The following is a 19,084-nucleotide window of genomic DNA, read 5'->3' on the forward strand; positions in this document are numbered from 1 at the left end:
TTGACATGTAGAATCAAATCATGTGTTATTTACCTTCCTGCCCATGGCTCGCCTGCCGAGGAGCCAATTTACAATTGCAAATGTTTGCATAAATCACACGCATGACCGCCCCCCTCAAATCCTCCCTCCTTATTCCATCTTCAATCCCAGCCAACTCAGAGCAGCCGCCTGACGTGATCCAGACCTTCCCGCCGCTTAATTATCCGTCTGAATATGCAACACGCTGCACTTCGGCTTGTCCGTGGTCCCTCATCGTAGCAAATCGCACCCCCAGCACACCAGCGACTCAAACCCGCCAGCCCCATCCCCTCCCCGCTATTACCTCAGCCGGCCAAATTCATTAACTACCTCATTTCAAGTCAAGAGCAACACACAGCGGCGCCTTGGAAAACCCTCGAACCCAACCCAACGTCTTTTGCACCACAATATTAGGAACACATTTCAGTATGATGCGGCGCACCGCTTAAAGGATACAAGATATACAACGGTAAACACATTGTAAAATTTACATCTGTGACACTGTCACTCAAAATGGAAAATATATTAAATTGATTTTTTTCCCCCTTTTGTTCCTTTGATGTGATTGGCAAATTACAATGACACATTCTGTTGCTTTAAAAAAATCTGTGTGTTTTGCATTGGTAAATATATGTACCACTATCATATGGTATATATAATTTAAATTCACCACTGGTGTGTTGTTTCTGTAGATGTGTGTCAAATAAAGCTGCATCTATCGATTATTTTTTTAGAATATCAATTTTTTATTTTTATTTTGTTAGAATAGATTATGTAATCGAGTAATCAGATAAAAATGTGCATTATTTAACATAATTCATATTCATGTGAGCCGGTGCAGGCATAATAGTTGTCCTCTTGGGGATGCTATACTCTTGTTCCACACTAAAGTATCTATGACTTTAAGTGTGTGTGGCTTTAAAAGGCACATCCTGGACTGGTGAATGATGCGGGACTCCGCTAATATGAGTGACAATTAAGCATTGCATTGAAGCAATGGAATTGAAAGCACACATCAGATTGACTGAAAATTTTTTAGGTAATTGTAACTTTTAACATTATAGTTTACAATAAAACAATCATGAATTCTAACATCAATTATAAGTTCTAAATGGCATTTTTCTTAGTTTTTATTTATTTAATTTTTTTAATTATTTTATTAATCGCAAAAAAAGTTATTCAATTATTCGTTTCAGCCCTAGAATCCTACGACGGCGTATTAGGGCCATGTATTATTATTAATATTATTATGATTATTTTCACAGGAGTGGTAATATTCTAAGGGGAAAAAAACTCGCAATTGCCACTTTAAATTTGCGAGAAAAAAACTACACATAGCATAGCTATGGTCTAATGTGAGGATTCATTATATATATATTATAAAATGAAAAGGAAGGATGGAGACGGATTCATTCTTAATTAAAATTTTACTCGTCATACACAACAGCTAGAGCGTCAACACTTCCTGATCCCCTATCAGCTGACTAACACTAACCAATCAGAAGCTAGCATACTTTAGGTAAATGCAAGTGAATGACGGAGAGCAGCAGATTCGACACATCAATTTAGTTACTTGTAAAAAAAAAAAAATACCAAAATGTATGAACGTGTAAATAACAATTCTGGAAACATAAAATGTACACGCAAATATACATTTGAACAAATTAACTAAATGCTTGATCCTCAGGGTGTGGACCTTCGCAAAGCAAGGGGTCATTGTCGCTGGCCGTACCCAACGCTTCAAAAAAGTGAATGTTTAACATCATATGGTTAATCTCTGCTAAAGCAATTACTATCTCCTTAATTGAAAACCCGACCGAAAAGTATTGGCACAAATATCCGAGTAGTATGCTACGTGTATTTCTCGCTAGTTTCTGAGTTTTTTTTTCTCGCAAATCTGCCACTTTATAAACTTGCAAATTTGCCAGTTAATAAACTGGCAAATTTGCCACTTTATAAAATCATAAATTTGCGTGTTTTTTCTGAAGTCGCAAATTTGCGAGAAAAAACTCGCTAATTTATGACTTTATAAAGTGGCAACGTTTTTTTTCTCAGAATATTGCCCCCGCCCACTAAAAAAATATAGATTTACACGTGGCCCTAATATGTCGCTGTATAATCCACATTATGGATTTGCCAATTTCAATGTCGTCAGTTTTTATTGACAAGATATTTCCTATATCCAATAAGCTGCAGTTGCATTGACGGATGTCCCCTACGAGATCCAATATGCTGCAGTTGCATTGGAAAACGTCCGATTTACCTGGGGTGTTTTTCATCATTGGTGGTTGTTTACATAGTCGACATTATCGTAATAGATGGGCCATCCGATGACATCAGGCTTGCATTGACCAGGTATACCTGATCTGCAGTTGGATTGTCCCATATCTGATTTCCCGCTGATGTTTTTTTTCCTGATTCGCCATGGATGTGTTGTTTGCCCACTGGTGCGTAGACAACACAATAATAGCGAGTCACAGAGAGTCTTATCGCTTGTGACGCGGCACACACAACGATGCTAATCCTCATAGCTCCAGCTGTCGCCGTCTAGACGGTAAATGCAGCAAACCGCAGCCAATCAATATGGCCAATGATCCATTGGACACACACACACACAGCATCCCGCAGAGTCTAGGAATGTGTGTTTATGGATAAGAGGAGTGCAAAATGGTCAATTTATCGGGCTAAAATTGGGCCTCATCACAAGTCCTGAGAGGAATGTCGTCAGCTTGCTAGCAGGCTAATAAGGAGCCTGAACGCTCGCTGGCCTATTGGAAATCCATCCTCTTCCATCTTATGCCGCTAGCATTAGCATGCATACTGCTGTCTGTTCATTACTGTCATGATGGAACGCTTGCCGGTGTGAGTGGAAACATTGCTGATTTGTTTTTAAAAACGATTCCATTTGCTTTTACCATGTGATGCAATTCAGTTTACGGCATGATGCGAATTACTACAATTATGAGTCGATGCAATTCACTCCAATTACCATGCGTTATGATTCACTCCAACTGTTTTTATGTTACTCAGTTTGATATAATTTACTTCAATTCCAATGTGGTACGGTTCACTCAATTCCTGATTCACTCCATTTACAATAAGGAATCTCTCTAGTAACAATGCCATTTACTCCTTTTTAACAATACGATTCACTTGATTTTGATGATTCACTCCACTTCTGAAATAGGTTTACTCCATTTACAATGCACATTCTACGATTTACTACATTTGCAATAAGATTTACGCCATTTACGATGCGATTCATTCCATTTATGATATTATTTACTGATATGTCCACTGCATTCAATATAATTCCCTCCATTTACGACACAAATCATTTCTCTTGATAGGATTATTCACTCAATTTACAACTCCAATTACAACACAAGTAACTCCATTTATGATACATAAGCAACTCTATTTACAACTTCTTGTACCTACAATTCACTCCATTTGTGATACGATTTACTCCAATTACGATACTATTTTATTCGTTTCGATTGACTATTTTCGATAGGGATGCACCGAAATGAAAATGGTTGGCTGAAACCGGAAATGAAAAATGCTTGGCCGAAAACCGAAACGCAGAAAAATAATTATGCCATTTTTTACTATCATTGCATTTATTATAATTGATTAAAATTATAATATTATTATAAAATATTTATTTACACTGGCATTTTAACCAAGCACAATATAAATTGAAATGTGCCCACAACGCAGACATGTTGGCTAATGGTACATTAAACACTAAACGAGGGTTGAGCATTTGATTGCACTTTAGAGTCAATGTAGTTCGCACAGGCGGGCACGGATGCGTGCAGCGGGACAAGGTGCGCCACACTTAAAATCGGGACATTCACATATTCACCAACGTTTAAAAAAATAAATAAATACATTTGTTCGCAAAGTCACACACAGCGTCTTGTACAGGTCTGTCGCCTCCCGGAGATAGCGGTAAGTGTTTCCGTGTTTAAAACTGTTGATAGCAATAGTGCTAGCATTAGCTTAAGTAATTAGCATGGCCACCGGTGGAAAAGTGGAAGCGTTTGAGGGGCTCTTGTAAATAAAGGGAAGGCGCTGCGGGAGAAAGAGTGTCTCACCTGTACTGCAGTACACGGCAGTTCTGTCTTTTTTTCGAGCCGCTTAAATGTTTTACACCAAGCGACGCCCCTCTCCTCCGGTGTGCACAATGACCCCGGGAGCTGCTGCGACCGACCGGTACAAACTCACACAGTGAAAACCCAGCGAGAAGAAAAGGCGGACACTCATCCCCGCTGTTTAATTCAAACAGACGCTTGCTTGCAGCGTTTTTTTGCTTGCGTCACCGCAACCTATTTCGGCCATATTCTTTCGCCATTTTCGGCCGCAAATTTTCGGTGGCCGAATATTCGGTGCATCACTAACTAATCTTCGATAAAATACAATTTATTCTATTTGCAATGCATTATGATTCAATCCAGTTCCAATTGATGATCCGCAATTTCCTCAAGTTACAATGCTATAGACTCCATTAACAATACAATAGGAATCTATAATGTGTTTGTTTTGTTTGCTAGGAGGCACCAGGTGGTCCGCTGGGACCTCAGCAGAGCACCAATTCTTTGTCTCTGGACGAGCACGAGCGTCGTATCTCCCACTCCCTTTACGGCGCTCTGGAGGATCTGGATGACAACCTGATGCCCCGACAAGGCTTGATGCCACGCACAGTTGGTAAGACCTTGGCTCTTCTCAGTGTTTCCACCAAATAAAGGCGACATTTTCAAGCAGTTGCTGGGCCATCACTTCAGCACATGTGGTCATATTGACTAGCCAGATGTGGAAAACTCTTATTGAGTGCTTAGAATGAGATACAACTCACTGGGGTTTGTTTCATTTTTAAAAAAAAATTTTTTTTATCACCAGTCACTTGAAAGCAAGTGCACTCTGTCTAGTTTTGCCCGTTAGATAATCTGACAGGAAGATGGCAAAAAGTGCAATGTTTCTGGCTCCATCTTTTTGTTACCTTAATACTACGCATGGTGCCAAAAAGTGCACTCTAGATCCTTCCGTAAAATACCCTGGGACACGAACGCCAGAAAATGCACTCTGTCAAGCTTGGTGCACTGACAAACGTGTGCCATGAAATTAAAATACAAAAAAAGCATCAACAGAGCAAACTGTCAATGAAAGACGTCAAAGGGCAACCTTTGTTTTTGTTTCCCTCCTAGCGACTGCTCATCCGCGTAATATGTCAACTCTGTTTTCATGCAAATTGCCCGTCACTTGACACACGGTGAATGTAAACAACAAAAAAATCTTCAGCTGCGGCTGACAGAAAGTGATAATAGGTGAGGTTAGCTCATGCTTGACAAATGAGCCAGAGGACAAGATGGGGACCGCTGGGTTCACTGTCGCCATGGCAACAAGCGTAGACCACGTATAAAGGTGGAGCTAGATGTCTGTCTTCACAAGAATAAAATCACCTGTAGGCTCCTTTGGACCTTCAAAGTAAAAGTCCAGACGTCTTAAGCTGCAGGCTGCTGCTCGCTGTCTTCACACTCCTTCAGCTCTAAGACCTTTTTCTTTTTTTCCACTGTTCACACTTCAGACTGCAAGTAGCCCAGAAAAAAAAAGGCTCCACAGCAGGCGTGAAAGGCCTGGACGCCTGATAAGGCCACCAAGACATTTTTATATTCCCAAGTCAGAGGAGAAGCTGAAAAATGGAGGCAGGATTGCTTTTCCCCTCAAGACTGGCGCATTTGTAGCAAAGACAAAGCCGCCAAAACATTAAAAAGGAATTACAAAGTCAGGTTTTATTCTCGTTTGAGATGGAAAAGCAGAATGTTTCTTCTTGGACTCAAAAGCTGTGACACAAAGCAGAACGTTAAATGGACTTTTCTTGTATGTTAAAAGCAACCCATTACACTTTGTAATGCTGTGCATCCTTGTGGAAAGCTAAAAATGGCGACTGGCTGACGCCAGTTCTTTGAGTAGTAAATTTGCGGAAATTACCGCAAATGTCGATGCGCGATTACCTTTCCTGGCAGAAGCTGCAAACCAACTGAAACGTTTTGCCTGGTCTCCCTTCAGGCATAATATTACCACTTTTGTCCATATGGCGCCGCCATAATCAACATATACTGAAAGTTCCTTAGTGTTGCTTTAAGTAAACGGTTTTCTGATGTTTTAAATGAATCTTTTATAGGCCATCAGATTTGTTTGTTTTTTAAACCTATACTGATACCGTTATGCTTCAAAATGCCGAATACCGCCTGGCCGATAATCGATCTATCCCTACTTAGTACCATCCTTCACTTCATATGCTTAAATAAAATATTCAGGCTTAATGTTCCATTAATACAACATTCTTCCATGCTTAATGTGTGAATTCTAACCCTAAGACGTTTTGTTGAATATTTTTATTTTAAAAAATCGATGTTTAAAAATCGATTCGGTCACATATCGAATCGATTTGAGAATTGCGCGCTGTAATATCGCGATATATTGCGAATCAATTTTTTTCTATCACCCCTAGTAATTGGACTGAATCATATCTTAATTGGAGTGAATCGCATTGAAAATGTATTGAAGCGTATCGCATGGTAATTTGAATAAATCGAATAGCATCATAAATGCAGTAAACTGGAGGAAATCACATAATTGGAGTAAATCGCATCATGGTGTAAGTAGCATCGAAAGGGTGACTTGATAATATCATATCGTGGCTGAGTGAATCGTATTGTAATTGGAGTGAATTGTATTGCATCACGGGCGGCACGGTGGATGGCTGGTTAGCACCGTCCGCCTCCCAGTGCAGAGGACGTGAGATCGAGTCCGGGCTTCGGCCTTCCTGGGTGGAGTTTGCATGTTCTCCCCGTGCTTGCGTGGGTTTTTTCCGGGTACTCCGGTTTCCTCCCACATTCCAAAGACATGCATGGCAGGTTGATTGGACACTCCAAATTGTCCATAGGTGTGATTGTGAGTGTGGATGTTCGTCTCTGTGTGCCCTGCGATTGGCTGGCAACCAGTTCAGGGTGTACCCCGCTTACTGGGATAGGCTCCAGCGCCCCCGCGACCCTTGTGACGACAAGCGGTTAAGAAAATGGATGGATGTATTGCATCATAATTTTAGTGAATCATACTTTTACTTTTTTTTTTTTTATGAGTTTTCAAAATTGAGGTCTTGGACCAGTGCAGGTATGTTCAATAGAAACACAAATTCAATAATTCATAAAATAATTCATATTTGACTGTATTAAAAAAGTGGTTTGAGCAGACAAAACGGCAAATGTTTTCTTTACGTCGCCATACAGTGGCCTGGCATGCACATTACAGTATCTTCACTCGTTTTGCAGGTCTTTGTGGTGTCACTTTCACCGCATGAAACTTTTTATTGTTTTTACATGGTCGTGGTTATGCTTTTGACGCCACATTTCAGCTCACACTGCCTTTTAAAATCCGTAGACTAACCAAATATCAAAATTTATAGAAACATGGTCTACGTATATAGAATTTTTTTACCTAATTCTGGTTACTTAATTCTGCCTGTTAGCGAGAGCCACCACATCATGATAACTTACATTGATGTTTCTGCATTTGGCAATTTATTATTATATTATATTATTAGTAGGGGATTTTATTTAATAGGTTTTAGGTGAACTAATGAATACACACACACTCGCACGCACGCACGCACACACACACGCACATACACATCCTCACCCACATACAAAAAAAATATATATATATATATATATATAAAATAAAAAGGAGAGCAATGATATGTCAAATCGAATGAACAATACTGAGCTCTCCAGATAAAAAATAAAATAAAATCCGTAGACTGATGACAAATGTATGGCTATGGTTTCTTAAAAATGCTAACAAAAGCAGCACCTGAGAGGTGATGAATAATATTTTTTGAGGAACAATAGCTGACATTTCACTGGAGGGAAAGGAGGTGGTGACAGGATGCTCTGAATAGAGCCGTAAAAAGGTGAGAGTGACATCTCTTCATTGTGTTCCCGCTCTTTGCATAATTGGAAGGGAGCTTGTTGAATACATTTAGTCTTGCAGTTTAACCAAGCCATACACTTCACGTCAATTCTGAAGTACAGTTGATTTACCTTTCCCCATTGAAATGAATGGAAATACTCTTAATTTGTTTTAATTGTTCTTTTTAAACATACTGTACACCAATAACGTAATTAAATGTAATACATTAAACAATTTGTACATCAAGATTTTGTACATTTAGGGTCTTCCGCTGATGTGCATTACTTAGTTTCCAGGGGACAGTACAAAACATACAGGCATATTACACATTGGTGTCCTGATGAAACAGAAGACGGTTGCACGTAAGATGCATAATCGGTCGTTCTTTGTAGGTGATAAAGAATATATGCTCATGAATATTGCTGTTGTATGCTTTGCCTGCATGAGTTGCTACTGTGAATGTTTAAATTAGGGATGTAACGATATCCAAACATCACGATAAGATAATTATCACGATATTGTGAGGAGGTTGGCGATATATAAAAGGTCCCAGTATTGTAAAAAAAAAAAAAAACTTATACTGAAAAAAAATACAATATTGTGCTTTTGTACATAACAGCAATGCATATAAACAACGTACAATCTCTAATAACACTTAATATTGAGACACTTACTTGCTACGCACACATTGTGTTCCTCCACATATTGACGCGCTTCACAAGCATATTATGTTCCCCTTCATCTGACCATTAGCTTGGATTTTAAACATAGAAGGGCCAAAACATGCCTTGTGTAAATTAAACTGCACTAAAAACTATAGCCACTAGAGGGTGTTAGAACTGCACAAATGGAAATCAACCTGACTTTTTTTTGTTTTTTGTTTTTTTACAGATGTGCTGCTTTTAATGGCATGACATGACGACGACGATATTGTGGCAGTTTTAATATTGCGATATTTTGCATTTTCTGTTAGCATGAATCTTGCCAGTAAACTTAAAGCACGAGTGACCATAAAGAGCTTGTAGTCTGTTTTGTAATGAATTGCTCTCTACTTGCCAAACTGCTGCTTGTTGTTAAGTTCTCCATCTAGCACGCCTAACTAAAAGTGTTGCTTGTGACTCAGGACACGAAATCGGATGAGCAACACAGTTTGTAGCTCAACTGTATATAACTTGCCTTTGTATTTGCTATAAAGTACAGTGGAAGCCCGCTATTCAAAGGGGCCAGATGCATTGAAAATAAAAAATATTGAAGGAAAAAAAAAATATTCAGAAAACACTGATAACATTCAATATGCATTTTCCACGAAACACGGGGGGGAAACTAATTTTAATTAATTATTGTTTTTATTTTAATAAGGTTGGGGGACAAAAATGCGGTCTGGGGATCCACTGTGTTTATTTACCTTTCTAAATTGTGAGTGTAGCAGAAACATTTGATGTGTTAAAAAAAAATATTTGAGTGAAAAATGTACTTTACACCACAAGGAATGGATGTTCTCTCCTCCTAATGTAAAATCGGGAGCGTATTTTAGGAGTAGCAAGGAAAATTGGATGTAAATTGAAAAGCAAACCAAAGTAGTTGACTAGCGGACAGCGTAGCTTCTTAACTGATTTCCGCGCATCCCGTCACAATGAACGTGCGTGGCAAATTTTGTGTATATGGGCCGCACTGGTGACGGCCTCATATTGGAAGTAGCCAGTTAGCTGTATCGGTGTTTATGGGTGAGATTGCAGCAGAAACACGGCGTGCCTGACCGCCACATTAGATTTACGCTATCAAACAAAAACAGAGCACATGTGGCGGAGGATCCGTTGGAGTTGGTTATATGTTACGTTTATCCGGAACGAGGGCACTGAAGGTGAGAGAGTATTAATTAACACTTGTGTTCTCATTCAAGGTGAGCAATATCAACTCCATTCACTACAATTAGAGTGGGATACATTATCACTCACTACGTTACGTTGCCGTACGATTTACTTCACCATTCACAATTTAAATTAGAATACAATCGAATGATCCACTCAAATTACGATAAAAGGCACTCCAGTTACGATATGATCTACTACAATTAATTTGGGTTTCAACTAGGCTTGTCAGGTGATTACATTTTTTTAATCGTAATTAATCGCATGACTTCAATAGTTAACTGACAATTAATCGCAAATGTTGTATCTGTTCTAAATGTACAATGAAATGTACAATATTTTTTTTGTTTTCATGCTCTTAACATAAAAGTGGAAAAAATTAAACTAATAGAAATATGGCTGCATCTTTAATCACTTATACAGTAAGTTTCATAATAATTAATAAAATTGAGTTAAAATTAAAAAGATGTACTGTAAAAAAAAAAAAGTGTGATATTGATTTGTGTTGAGGTCATTTTTCTGCCACTAGATGGCATAATTACATTTGTAAGACGGGGACAGCATATTAAGAACTATCTAATCTTTAACATGAAGTAACTTGTGAAATTCCGCACATTTTTGAAATTGTAAAATACAACGTGACCCCAGTCTCCACAAATATATGCATTATTCTTAAATGTATTGCTGCTCAATTTTGATGTGGATGTGTCTGCTGCGTTGCGACTGGAATTCCCATACGGGTTTTCCAAGTAAGGAGCAGTCATTAAAACTCTTTCACTGCCATTGACGCCTATAAACGTCAAAAAATCATTTTAACTATTTTTATTAGTTTAAATTTTTTTCCACTTTTGTTAACAAGAGTATGAAAACCTAGACATTTTTTAAAATAATCTTTAAAAAAAAGAAAAAGAACAGATTATTAAAAATTAGGGGCGTAATTGTAATTAATCACATGACTTCAATAGTTAACTCACGATTAATCACACATTTTATATCTGTTCTAAATGTACAAAAAAAAAAAATTTCATACAAGGTTTTCATACTTTTGTTAACAAAAGTGGAAAAAAATGTTAAACTAGTAGAAGTAGTTCAAATGAATTTTTTATGTCTATAGCCGTCGATGGCAGTGAATGTGTTAATCGAGCGTTAAAAAAAAATTGTGGCGTTAAAGGTGGTGTCTTTAGTTTTGTCCGTTTGTGTTTGTAAACAACCAATTCAAAACTGACTCCTCCCATGGCTCAACCCCCACTCTTCTCGTCAACATTGCGCCTGCCTTCAACGACACGCCCCCCGCTCTGTGATTGGCTAGAGGGGTAAACGTAGACTTTCCGCCCACAAACGTCCCTCTCATGGCAAAACACAACAAAATGGCAAAATACAGGCGGGTGGTGGTGGATGATGACAAAATCACCACCACGCATTAACAAAAGCTCAGAGGTGTTGAGTGAAAACTGAAGACCTCAGCTTTAAAGGAACTTGAAATTAATTAACTCAAAATGAACACACTAATTTTAAAAATATATTTCACTCCTTGATGATGTGGTACAAGAAGCAATGTGTTACAAAACCCCTCATCAATGTACGATTTTCCAATTTTACGTAAATATTTTTAGCCAGCAGTCATTATCCCCCAAACCCCTATTAGAACAAACAACAAACGTGAGGTTGGTGCATGAGGCGTCATGGTCCTAAAGCCCCCCTTCCACCCCCCCATCTCATTTGCAAGTGGAGATTAACCACAAAGTCTTGCACTGTGTGTATCAGTGAGGGGTTTTAAGGCCGGCTTTTCGGCAGGAGAGAGCGCAGACTTATTTCTTTTCCCGCCTCAGTCGGCGGGGAAGTTTTTATCTTCATTTGCGGCGGAGGCGCAGCTTGAATTAATCACGCTGTTGTGACAACGGAACGCCGCTGTGCCCGATGACAAACTCTCTAAGCTGATTAGCCCGCATCACATGGCCTTGCCTTTACCCGCCATCCCCAATATGTTATTTGCTTTAAAACGTCACCCTCTGCTTTTTTGTGGTCTTTTATTCCTGGTCTTTTTTTGTGGGAGCTATTCTCTCGGTATCTGCAGTAGCGACCGGTCTCTTCAGAGTTTTGGAGTGAATATTTCTCAATTGGGGTGAATTATAGCAGATTTTTTGTGAATTGTATCGTAAATGGAGTGAATTAAATCAGAAGTGGAATGAATCATGCCCTAATTGGAATGAATAATAATAATCTACCAGGAGTAAACCGTATTGTATCATAATTTAAATACATTGTCGTGTAGTGTAATTGTATTTTATCATACAATGATTGTGAATCACATTAGAATGTAGAGTAAATGTCAATGTATCGATATTGAGGTGAATCGTTTCGGAAATGAACTGAATGGGACAGACAGAATTGGACTGCATCTTAATTGGAGTGAATCACATTGTCTACTAATTTGATTTATTATTACTTATTTTAATTAGGGCTGCAAGCTTTTATTTTAATTGATTAATCTCCCTTATCACTTATTTTTATGTTTATTTTACAAACTGTCAAAGCACATCAATTATCAATCAATTAGCTGTCCAATAGATCAAAATCTCAAAATTAGAGCCTATTCAAAGAAACAGAAGGAATTTTTAATATCTTTAAAAATATCTTTGGCACTCAAAAACCCCCAAAAAATAGCCAAATTTGTGGAGGACAACCGAAATCTGAGAATATTTACTGTTTTTGGACCAATTCGTCCAAAAACGCTAAATTGATTATCAAAACTATTATTTTTATAATTGATTAGTTACTGAGTAATCAGTTCACCTCTAATCGTTTTAGCACTATTGTATTGCATCGTAATTACAGTGAATTGCATTCTAATTTGGATTGAATTGGAACGAATTGTAATTGGATTGAATCATCTTTAGTGCAGAGAATCACATTTTATCATAATTGGTGTGAATCGCTTCCTTCGTATTATAATTGAGTGAAACTAATTGAATCGAAAATGAAGATAATTCTTCCAGTAAGGAATCATGTTGTCTTGCTCAGCTGTCACCACGCTTCTCAGTGTTCTAAATGAACATAAAGCATCCACATCTTTCCCAGTCTTTTTTTTTTTTTTTTTTTTGTCTTCCTGAGCTCTGTGAGGTTTAGCAAGCAAACAGCATATCAGCAGCACTGTCTCTCCATTTAGACCACAGGGTGTCAAACTCGAGGCTCGGGGGCCAGATCCAGCCTGCAACATCATTATATGTGGCCCGCGAAGGCAAATAATTTGTGTCAATATGCAATTGTGGAAGCATTTTTGGGGGTTTCCAATCCTTCCTTTAAAAATTTATTGAAAAATATTTTAACCCACACTTACTTTCTGGCTATGGCTGGACACCATAAATATGATGTGGCCCGCGACAAAAATGAGTAATACCTCTTATTTGGACCAAATTTTAACGCTGAACTCTGTCTGCTCTTCAGGCAACTACCAGCTTTCTCCGACCGTCAACATGCCGCAGGACGACACGGTCATCATCGAGGATGACGGACCGCCCCTCTTCCCTCCTCACCTGTCCGACCAATCGTCAACCAGCTCCCACGACGATATCGGCGGGAGCGGCGCCGGTGTGACGCCGGCCTGGGCGCAAGAAATCCCCGCTCCCAAGGACAGGTGGCAAAGGAAGATATTTACATTATTGCCAGTCTTGTCATATTTCCTGCATTCATGTTTATTAATGTTGTTGAACAATAGGTTAGTTGATGTTGTTTCTTTTAAATAAAACATGAGCATGAAATGTTTTATCACAATTTTACATAAAATGCTAAATATTAATAAAAATAATAATTATAATAAGTAACAATTTTGCATTAAAAAAAACAAAAAATACTGGTAAATTGTATTTTGTATTATTTTGTTGTATTCAATCATTGGTAAATTATGGGCAAAATTGAGCATGAATTATTATTTAAATTTAAAAAAATAGCATTAATGTTTGTATTTAAATAACAATTTAGCAAAAAATACAAAATTGTGCAAATAAAATAATTCTTGTTTTTAAGTTGACAATTTAGCATGAAGTACAATGTTTTAGTAAAATTTAAATATTACTAATTTTATTGTATTAAATATTGAATTAATTAGAACATTTTAAAATAAGCATAAATTATTTTATTATAATCAGTATTTTATTAAAATCAATAAAATACAAAAAATGCTTGTTAAATAAACAATCATACAGTTATTGTTTTAAATTATAACAATAACATCTAAAAATGAGCATTAGTTACTTTATTTCTAAAGTAAACAACTTTTTTTTCTCTTTTTTTCTTTTTTCTTTATATATAAACCCCATTTACAATCCGTCCCTTTTAAAATCAAACGTGGTTTTGGGGCGTTTGCCTTGCCCTGGTGATCAACATTTGTTTCTTTTTGCTGCCCAGCTCGCAGATTGCGGACGAGAGCAACGCCGCCGATGCCGCCTTCCAGCGGGAAGGTTTCGGCCGCCAGAGCATGTCGGAGAAGCGCACCAAACAGTTTGGCGACGCCTCGCAGCTGGAGATCATCAAGACGCGCAAGTCCAAGAGCATGGACCTCGGTAGCTACACCTCACACACGCTAACAGTTAGCTTTAGCCATGCTTAGAAGTTAAGAAAGTAGGGCTGGGCGATTAATCAAACAAAGAAGAGCTGCACTCAATTACAAAAGCTCAATCAGTGTTGACAACTTAACCATTTGGTCTTTATCTTTAATTATGTGTTTTAAAACATCTATGCAAAATGATCTTTTAACTCTTGCCCTGCCATTGAAAGGCAGCTACTGCATATACAAATGCTATCAAACTGGGAATGAGGTAATTGCATCCACTGTAATGGTTTTGCTCAATTCAACAATAATTTTACAAGAAAACTGGTAGATATGTTTCAATATGCAGTATTGTATTCTTGTAGTTTTTTGTTTTTCAAATGGGCACTTCTACCACATTCCTAGGAAATCACAATGTCCCAACACTGTTGAGGTCATTTTAAAACAGGCTCATAGGCCAATCATGTGGTCCTTGGGGGTCATCAACCTGGTGTATGAGCACCAGGTTGATGACCCCACATTAAACTTTTAACAGGAATTGAATTGTGATGTGTGAGTACTGTCAATTACTATTTGCATTTTTCAGCTAATGGAGGGCGGGGATTCAAATTCCAAATGAGATTCTTTGTAGGCCAATGTTGCCCAGCCCTACTGAAAAGGGTTAGCATTCGTAGATGATCAGTGCTCGATCCAATCCAAACCAAGCTAGCTTTTTTCCCCAAACTCTTGTAACGCCTCATGCGTGTGTCATCTTCTTCAAACTCTTCTTCTTTGACCCAAAATCTGGAGTTTGCTCAACCCTCTTTTCTCCTTGAAACGCCTCCTCCCAAATGTCTTTTCCTCCTCTACCATCATCAATAACAATAATAATTGCATCCATCCATCGTAATCCCTCCCTCCAACCATCCTTCCACTCACCCGCTACTCTGGCATGGCGTCCCGTCCGTAACGTTTGCTGACGTTTGTGATGTTTGCTGTGGCGGGATGTTGCATGAGGAATGAGACGAGCACTAACTGAAGCCCCGAATCTTTTGCCCCCTGCCCGCCCCCTTACCCTCCCCGTCTTCCACCTCTTTAACAGTAGCCGACGAGATTAACCTCAACCCTCATCCTGAAGCTGGAACAGGTAAGGCTAGTAGCGAGAGGGAGCGCTACATGCTAACGTAGCCTCAGAGACTTTCCGAAGTGCTTATTTACAACATTAAAACACATTTGTGATGTATATATAATATATATATATATATATATATATATATATATATATATATATATATATATATATATATATATATATATATATATATATTTATAGAGGGGGGCATAATACTCAGAGGAAAAAAAACCTCCCCTCTAAAAATGAATAAATATATACCTATGGCCCTAATATGCTGCGTGACGCTCCAAATATCATCTTTTATCCTGAAAGATCCTCAGTGCCCCTTTGTTAATCTCTTCTGAGCACGAGCCATCATTTGTGATTGATTGCTTTCCCCTTGAATTGAGCAGCTGACAAAAGACAATGAGGGGAGCTTAATGAATTGCAGTGTTTTCATTAATTATTTCACTTTAATTAAACTAAGATCAACATGTAATTTTCATTTTGATGTCATGCACTGTCTTGGCTACTTGTATCTATGAGGCGATGATATCTTCATTACGGCAATCATCTAGCATCTTCCTGAGACGCTTTCTTGACTAAATTAATATATTTTAGTAACATCGTGAAATTATGATTGTCAACATCAGCCAGTCCAATGGTTGTTTTGTTTTTCTCTTCTTTTTTTGTTTTTGTCTTAACTACAATAATTTCTGGACTATAGGGTGCACCTGACAATAAGCCGCGCTAACTAAATTTGGTTTGTTACGCATATAAACCGCACCCGTCTGTAAGCCACAGGTGTTTTAATGTGTACTTTCCGTTCCGTTCCGTCTTCAATTCCGCTTATCCGGAGTCGGGTCGCGGGGGCAGCAGCTTTAGCAGGGAAGCCCAGACTTCCCTCTCCCCAGCCACTTCAGCCAGCTCCTCCCGGACGGGATCCCAAGGCGTTCCCAGGCCAGCCGAGAGACGTAGTCTCTCCAGCATGTCCTGGGTCGTCCCCGGGGCCTCCTGCCGGTCGGACATGCCCGGAACAGGCGTCATTGAGGCATCCGAACCAGATGCCCGATCCACCTCAACTGGTTCCTCTCAACGCGGAGGAGTAGCGGCTCGACGTTGAGTCCCTCCCGCTACTTTATTTTCCATAATGAGGGTGCAAATTGTCTCGCTCTCGTTCTGTCTCTCCTACTATAGTTGGGCTCACTTGGTTTGTTTTGCTCTGCCTGACAATTCTTGCGCTTCCTTTATAGTGCGCCTTGTGATCTGATGGATAAGCCGCACCTTTGTAATAGCCGCAGCGTCGAATGAAAATGAAAAAAGTAGCGGCTTGTAGTCCAGAAATTACTGTAATCATATTTCCATGATGACATCAAAGTATGGTTAAGGTTGACCATGATAATCCAATGGTGATTTTGTCTGAGTTTGGTGAGCCATAGCAACCAGCAGCATATAAAGCATCTATCTTATTTTCATGAAAATAATATCCCCAAGTGAATATTAAGTCGCCAAACATTTAAAAGTTTTTGTAATTGTGTTTTTTTTTTTCTTCCCCAATGACACCACTTTCTGCCCAGTCAAGGTTTTGGTTTTTTTTCGGTTTCCTGAGTTCAATGAGTTCAGGGATTGCAACAAGCGACATATCATGCAGTGTCCACTAAATAATGAGATGTGCATCTCTGCAATGTTCTACCAATTTAGTGTGAACATTCATCAATTATTGTTGTGTTTGAAAAATAAGCTCATTGATTCTTCCCCTCATCCCCGCTTGTTGAGCAGACACAATAGCTCATGTTCAGTTTTGAGGTCACCGTTAAAGATGGCAGATTTCATCTTATTTTTTTTAGCAGCAGATGAGCTCGCCGTGGCTAATTACATTGCGCGTGTGCCCCGTCCTCGTTTAAGGCGGCGCGTTGACAGCGAGTCATCCATCACTGTCGAGTCCGAACTCTTTTCGGCGACCTAATGGTGGCGGAGTCGCTCGCTAATTATCGTCGCTCACATTAACGTGCCACAACGGGAGTCGTGATAATCCAAAAGCGAAATGTAAAACTATGCAGATGACAAATGTGAATGTTTTCATCTTAATGGAGATATTTTGCAATTTCCGCGCAATTTAGAACAGTTCCCTGATGTTTCATAACATTTCTGTGGCATGTTTTTGTTAACATACCACAAGGCTCAAGAGTTAGAGACCAAGTTTTACAACATATTTATTTCTTGTGGTGAAAATGGTTTGTTTTAGGGGGCTGTTCCGTTTCAGGCAATGGGCCCATGGCGAACCCGGCTTCGTTTGATTGACAGCCAGTGGGCTGATGCTGTTTGGCAGTCTGCTTTCTTCTATAGCAAATAATAAATAAAGCACATTCCATTGCATTGGTGGATGCTGCATTTCATTAGTAAGCCCCTGGAATTAAAATTTGGGCTAAACACAAACACCCATAACGCCCACATCGTCAATTTTGCCAAACATTATAATGTAATTCTCAAAGCTAATTCGAATGCAGTTCTGCTTATTAGGCTTGATCATGTTTCGGCTGCTGCGTCGAATTGGTTCTTTGGCTCTGGAACTTTATAAAGCCTAGTGCCAAATTAATTGGCCAAATTGTGACATCACAGTGGTGTAAATTTTAGAAGTGCTCTCTCAAACACATTTTTTAGAAATATGCAGATAAAATATTGACACGGTTGTCAAATTTCACGCTCGGTGGATGGGCAGACACTCCAGACACAACAATTTGTATGCAAACATTAAAAACGGCAATTTACCATCATTTGTCCCCTTTCAAATCATTACAGCTACAATGTAGCCAATAAAAGTTCTCGTGCATATTTATTTAAAGCAGCTGAGAATTTTTCCCTCCCGCACGAAACCCAAACTTGCTTTAGGAGATTTTAGATCTCCTCTGGGGTGACTTTAAAATAATCACACGCTCGTAAATAATGCATGCTCTGTTTGACGGAGACCAAACAAGACGTGACGCCTAGCATGGATGACCTTCAGCTGGCTTCTCGTCTGTCATGCGTGTCAAAGTAGAAAGTACCTCAAAGGTGGACCGCCATACGAGACAGAAACAGACTAGAAGTCAGGGCTGCTAGCAGTACAAGTCTACTTCTTCGACTCGAGTGTTTGAGAGCGTGCGGCAAGTGTCTTTGCAATGTTTTGCAACACTGAAGGAAGCCTTACGTGCGCGCACCCTCACAAGCCTGCGCTGCTCAGTCACATATGGGCTTAAGGGCAAAGGACGTAAAAGTTGTGCTGAGTTAGTGTTGTTATGAATTAGACATACTCAGTAGATGGCTATGAACTGAATACAAATACGGTAAGTGTTGCAGCTTTTTTGCCGACACACTTTTACTAAAGTGTTGTTAGCATCACCCCATCCAGCAATACAGTTGTTTAAAATCATCATTTGGTAGGGATTCCACATAAAATCAATATGGGATTCTCTATGTTGTGGGTTTCACTACTTGCATGACTCCTAACACACAACAACCAAGGCATCCAGTGATTGGCAAACGCTCAAGTCCTTAACCTTGTCCTCATCATCTACAGGCAACTTGTCACAAATGACCAAAAGT

At 39.0% G+C, this 19,084-nt stretch overlaps 1 protein-coding gene across 11 annotated transcripts in view; it reads left to right on the plus strand.

Moving 5' to 3' along the window:
* The window catches only part of pard3ab (par-3 family cell polarity regulator alpha, b), a 156,327-nt gene that overhangs the window by 101,197 nt on the left and 36,046 nt on the right, over positions 1–19,084 (plus strand). For 9 of the 11 annotated variants that reach the window (XR_013291438.1, XR_013291439.1, XM_077559901.1 and 6 more), the window contains 4 exons: positions 4,578–4,731; positions 13,308–13,497; positions 14,268–14,422; positions 15,491–15,535. Coding sequence is in view for 9 of the 11 variants with exons in the window: in XM_077559901.1 (XP_077416027.1) it covers positions 4,578–4,731; positions 13,308–13,497; positions 14,268–14,422; positions 15,491–15,535 (544 nt within the window). In the remaining 2 variants the exon portion in view is untranslated. The remainder of the gene's footprint in view (positions 1–4,577; positions 4,732–13,307; positions 13,498–14,267; positions 14,423–15,490; positions 15,536–19,084) is intronic. The other 2 variants (XM_077559904.1, XM_077559907.1) reach the window with 2 other exon arrangements.

Source organism: Vanacampus margaritifer, chromosome 2 (assembly GCF_051991255.1).
Source record: "Vanacampus margaritifer isolate UIUO_Vmar chromosome 2, RoL_Vmar_1.0, whole genome shotgun sequence".
NCBI classification, from domain to species: domain Eukaryota; kingdom Metazoa; phylum Chordata; class Actinopteri; order Syngnathiformes; family Syngnathidae; genus Vanacampus; species Vanacampus margaritifer.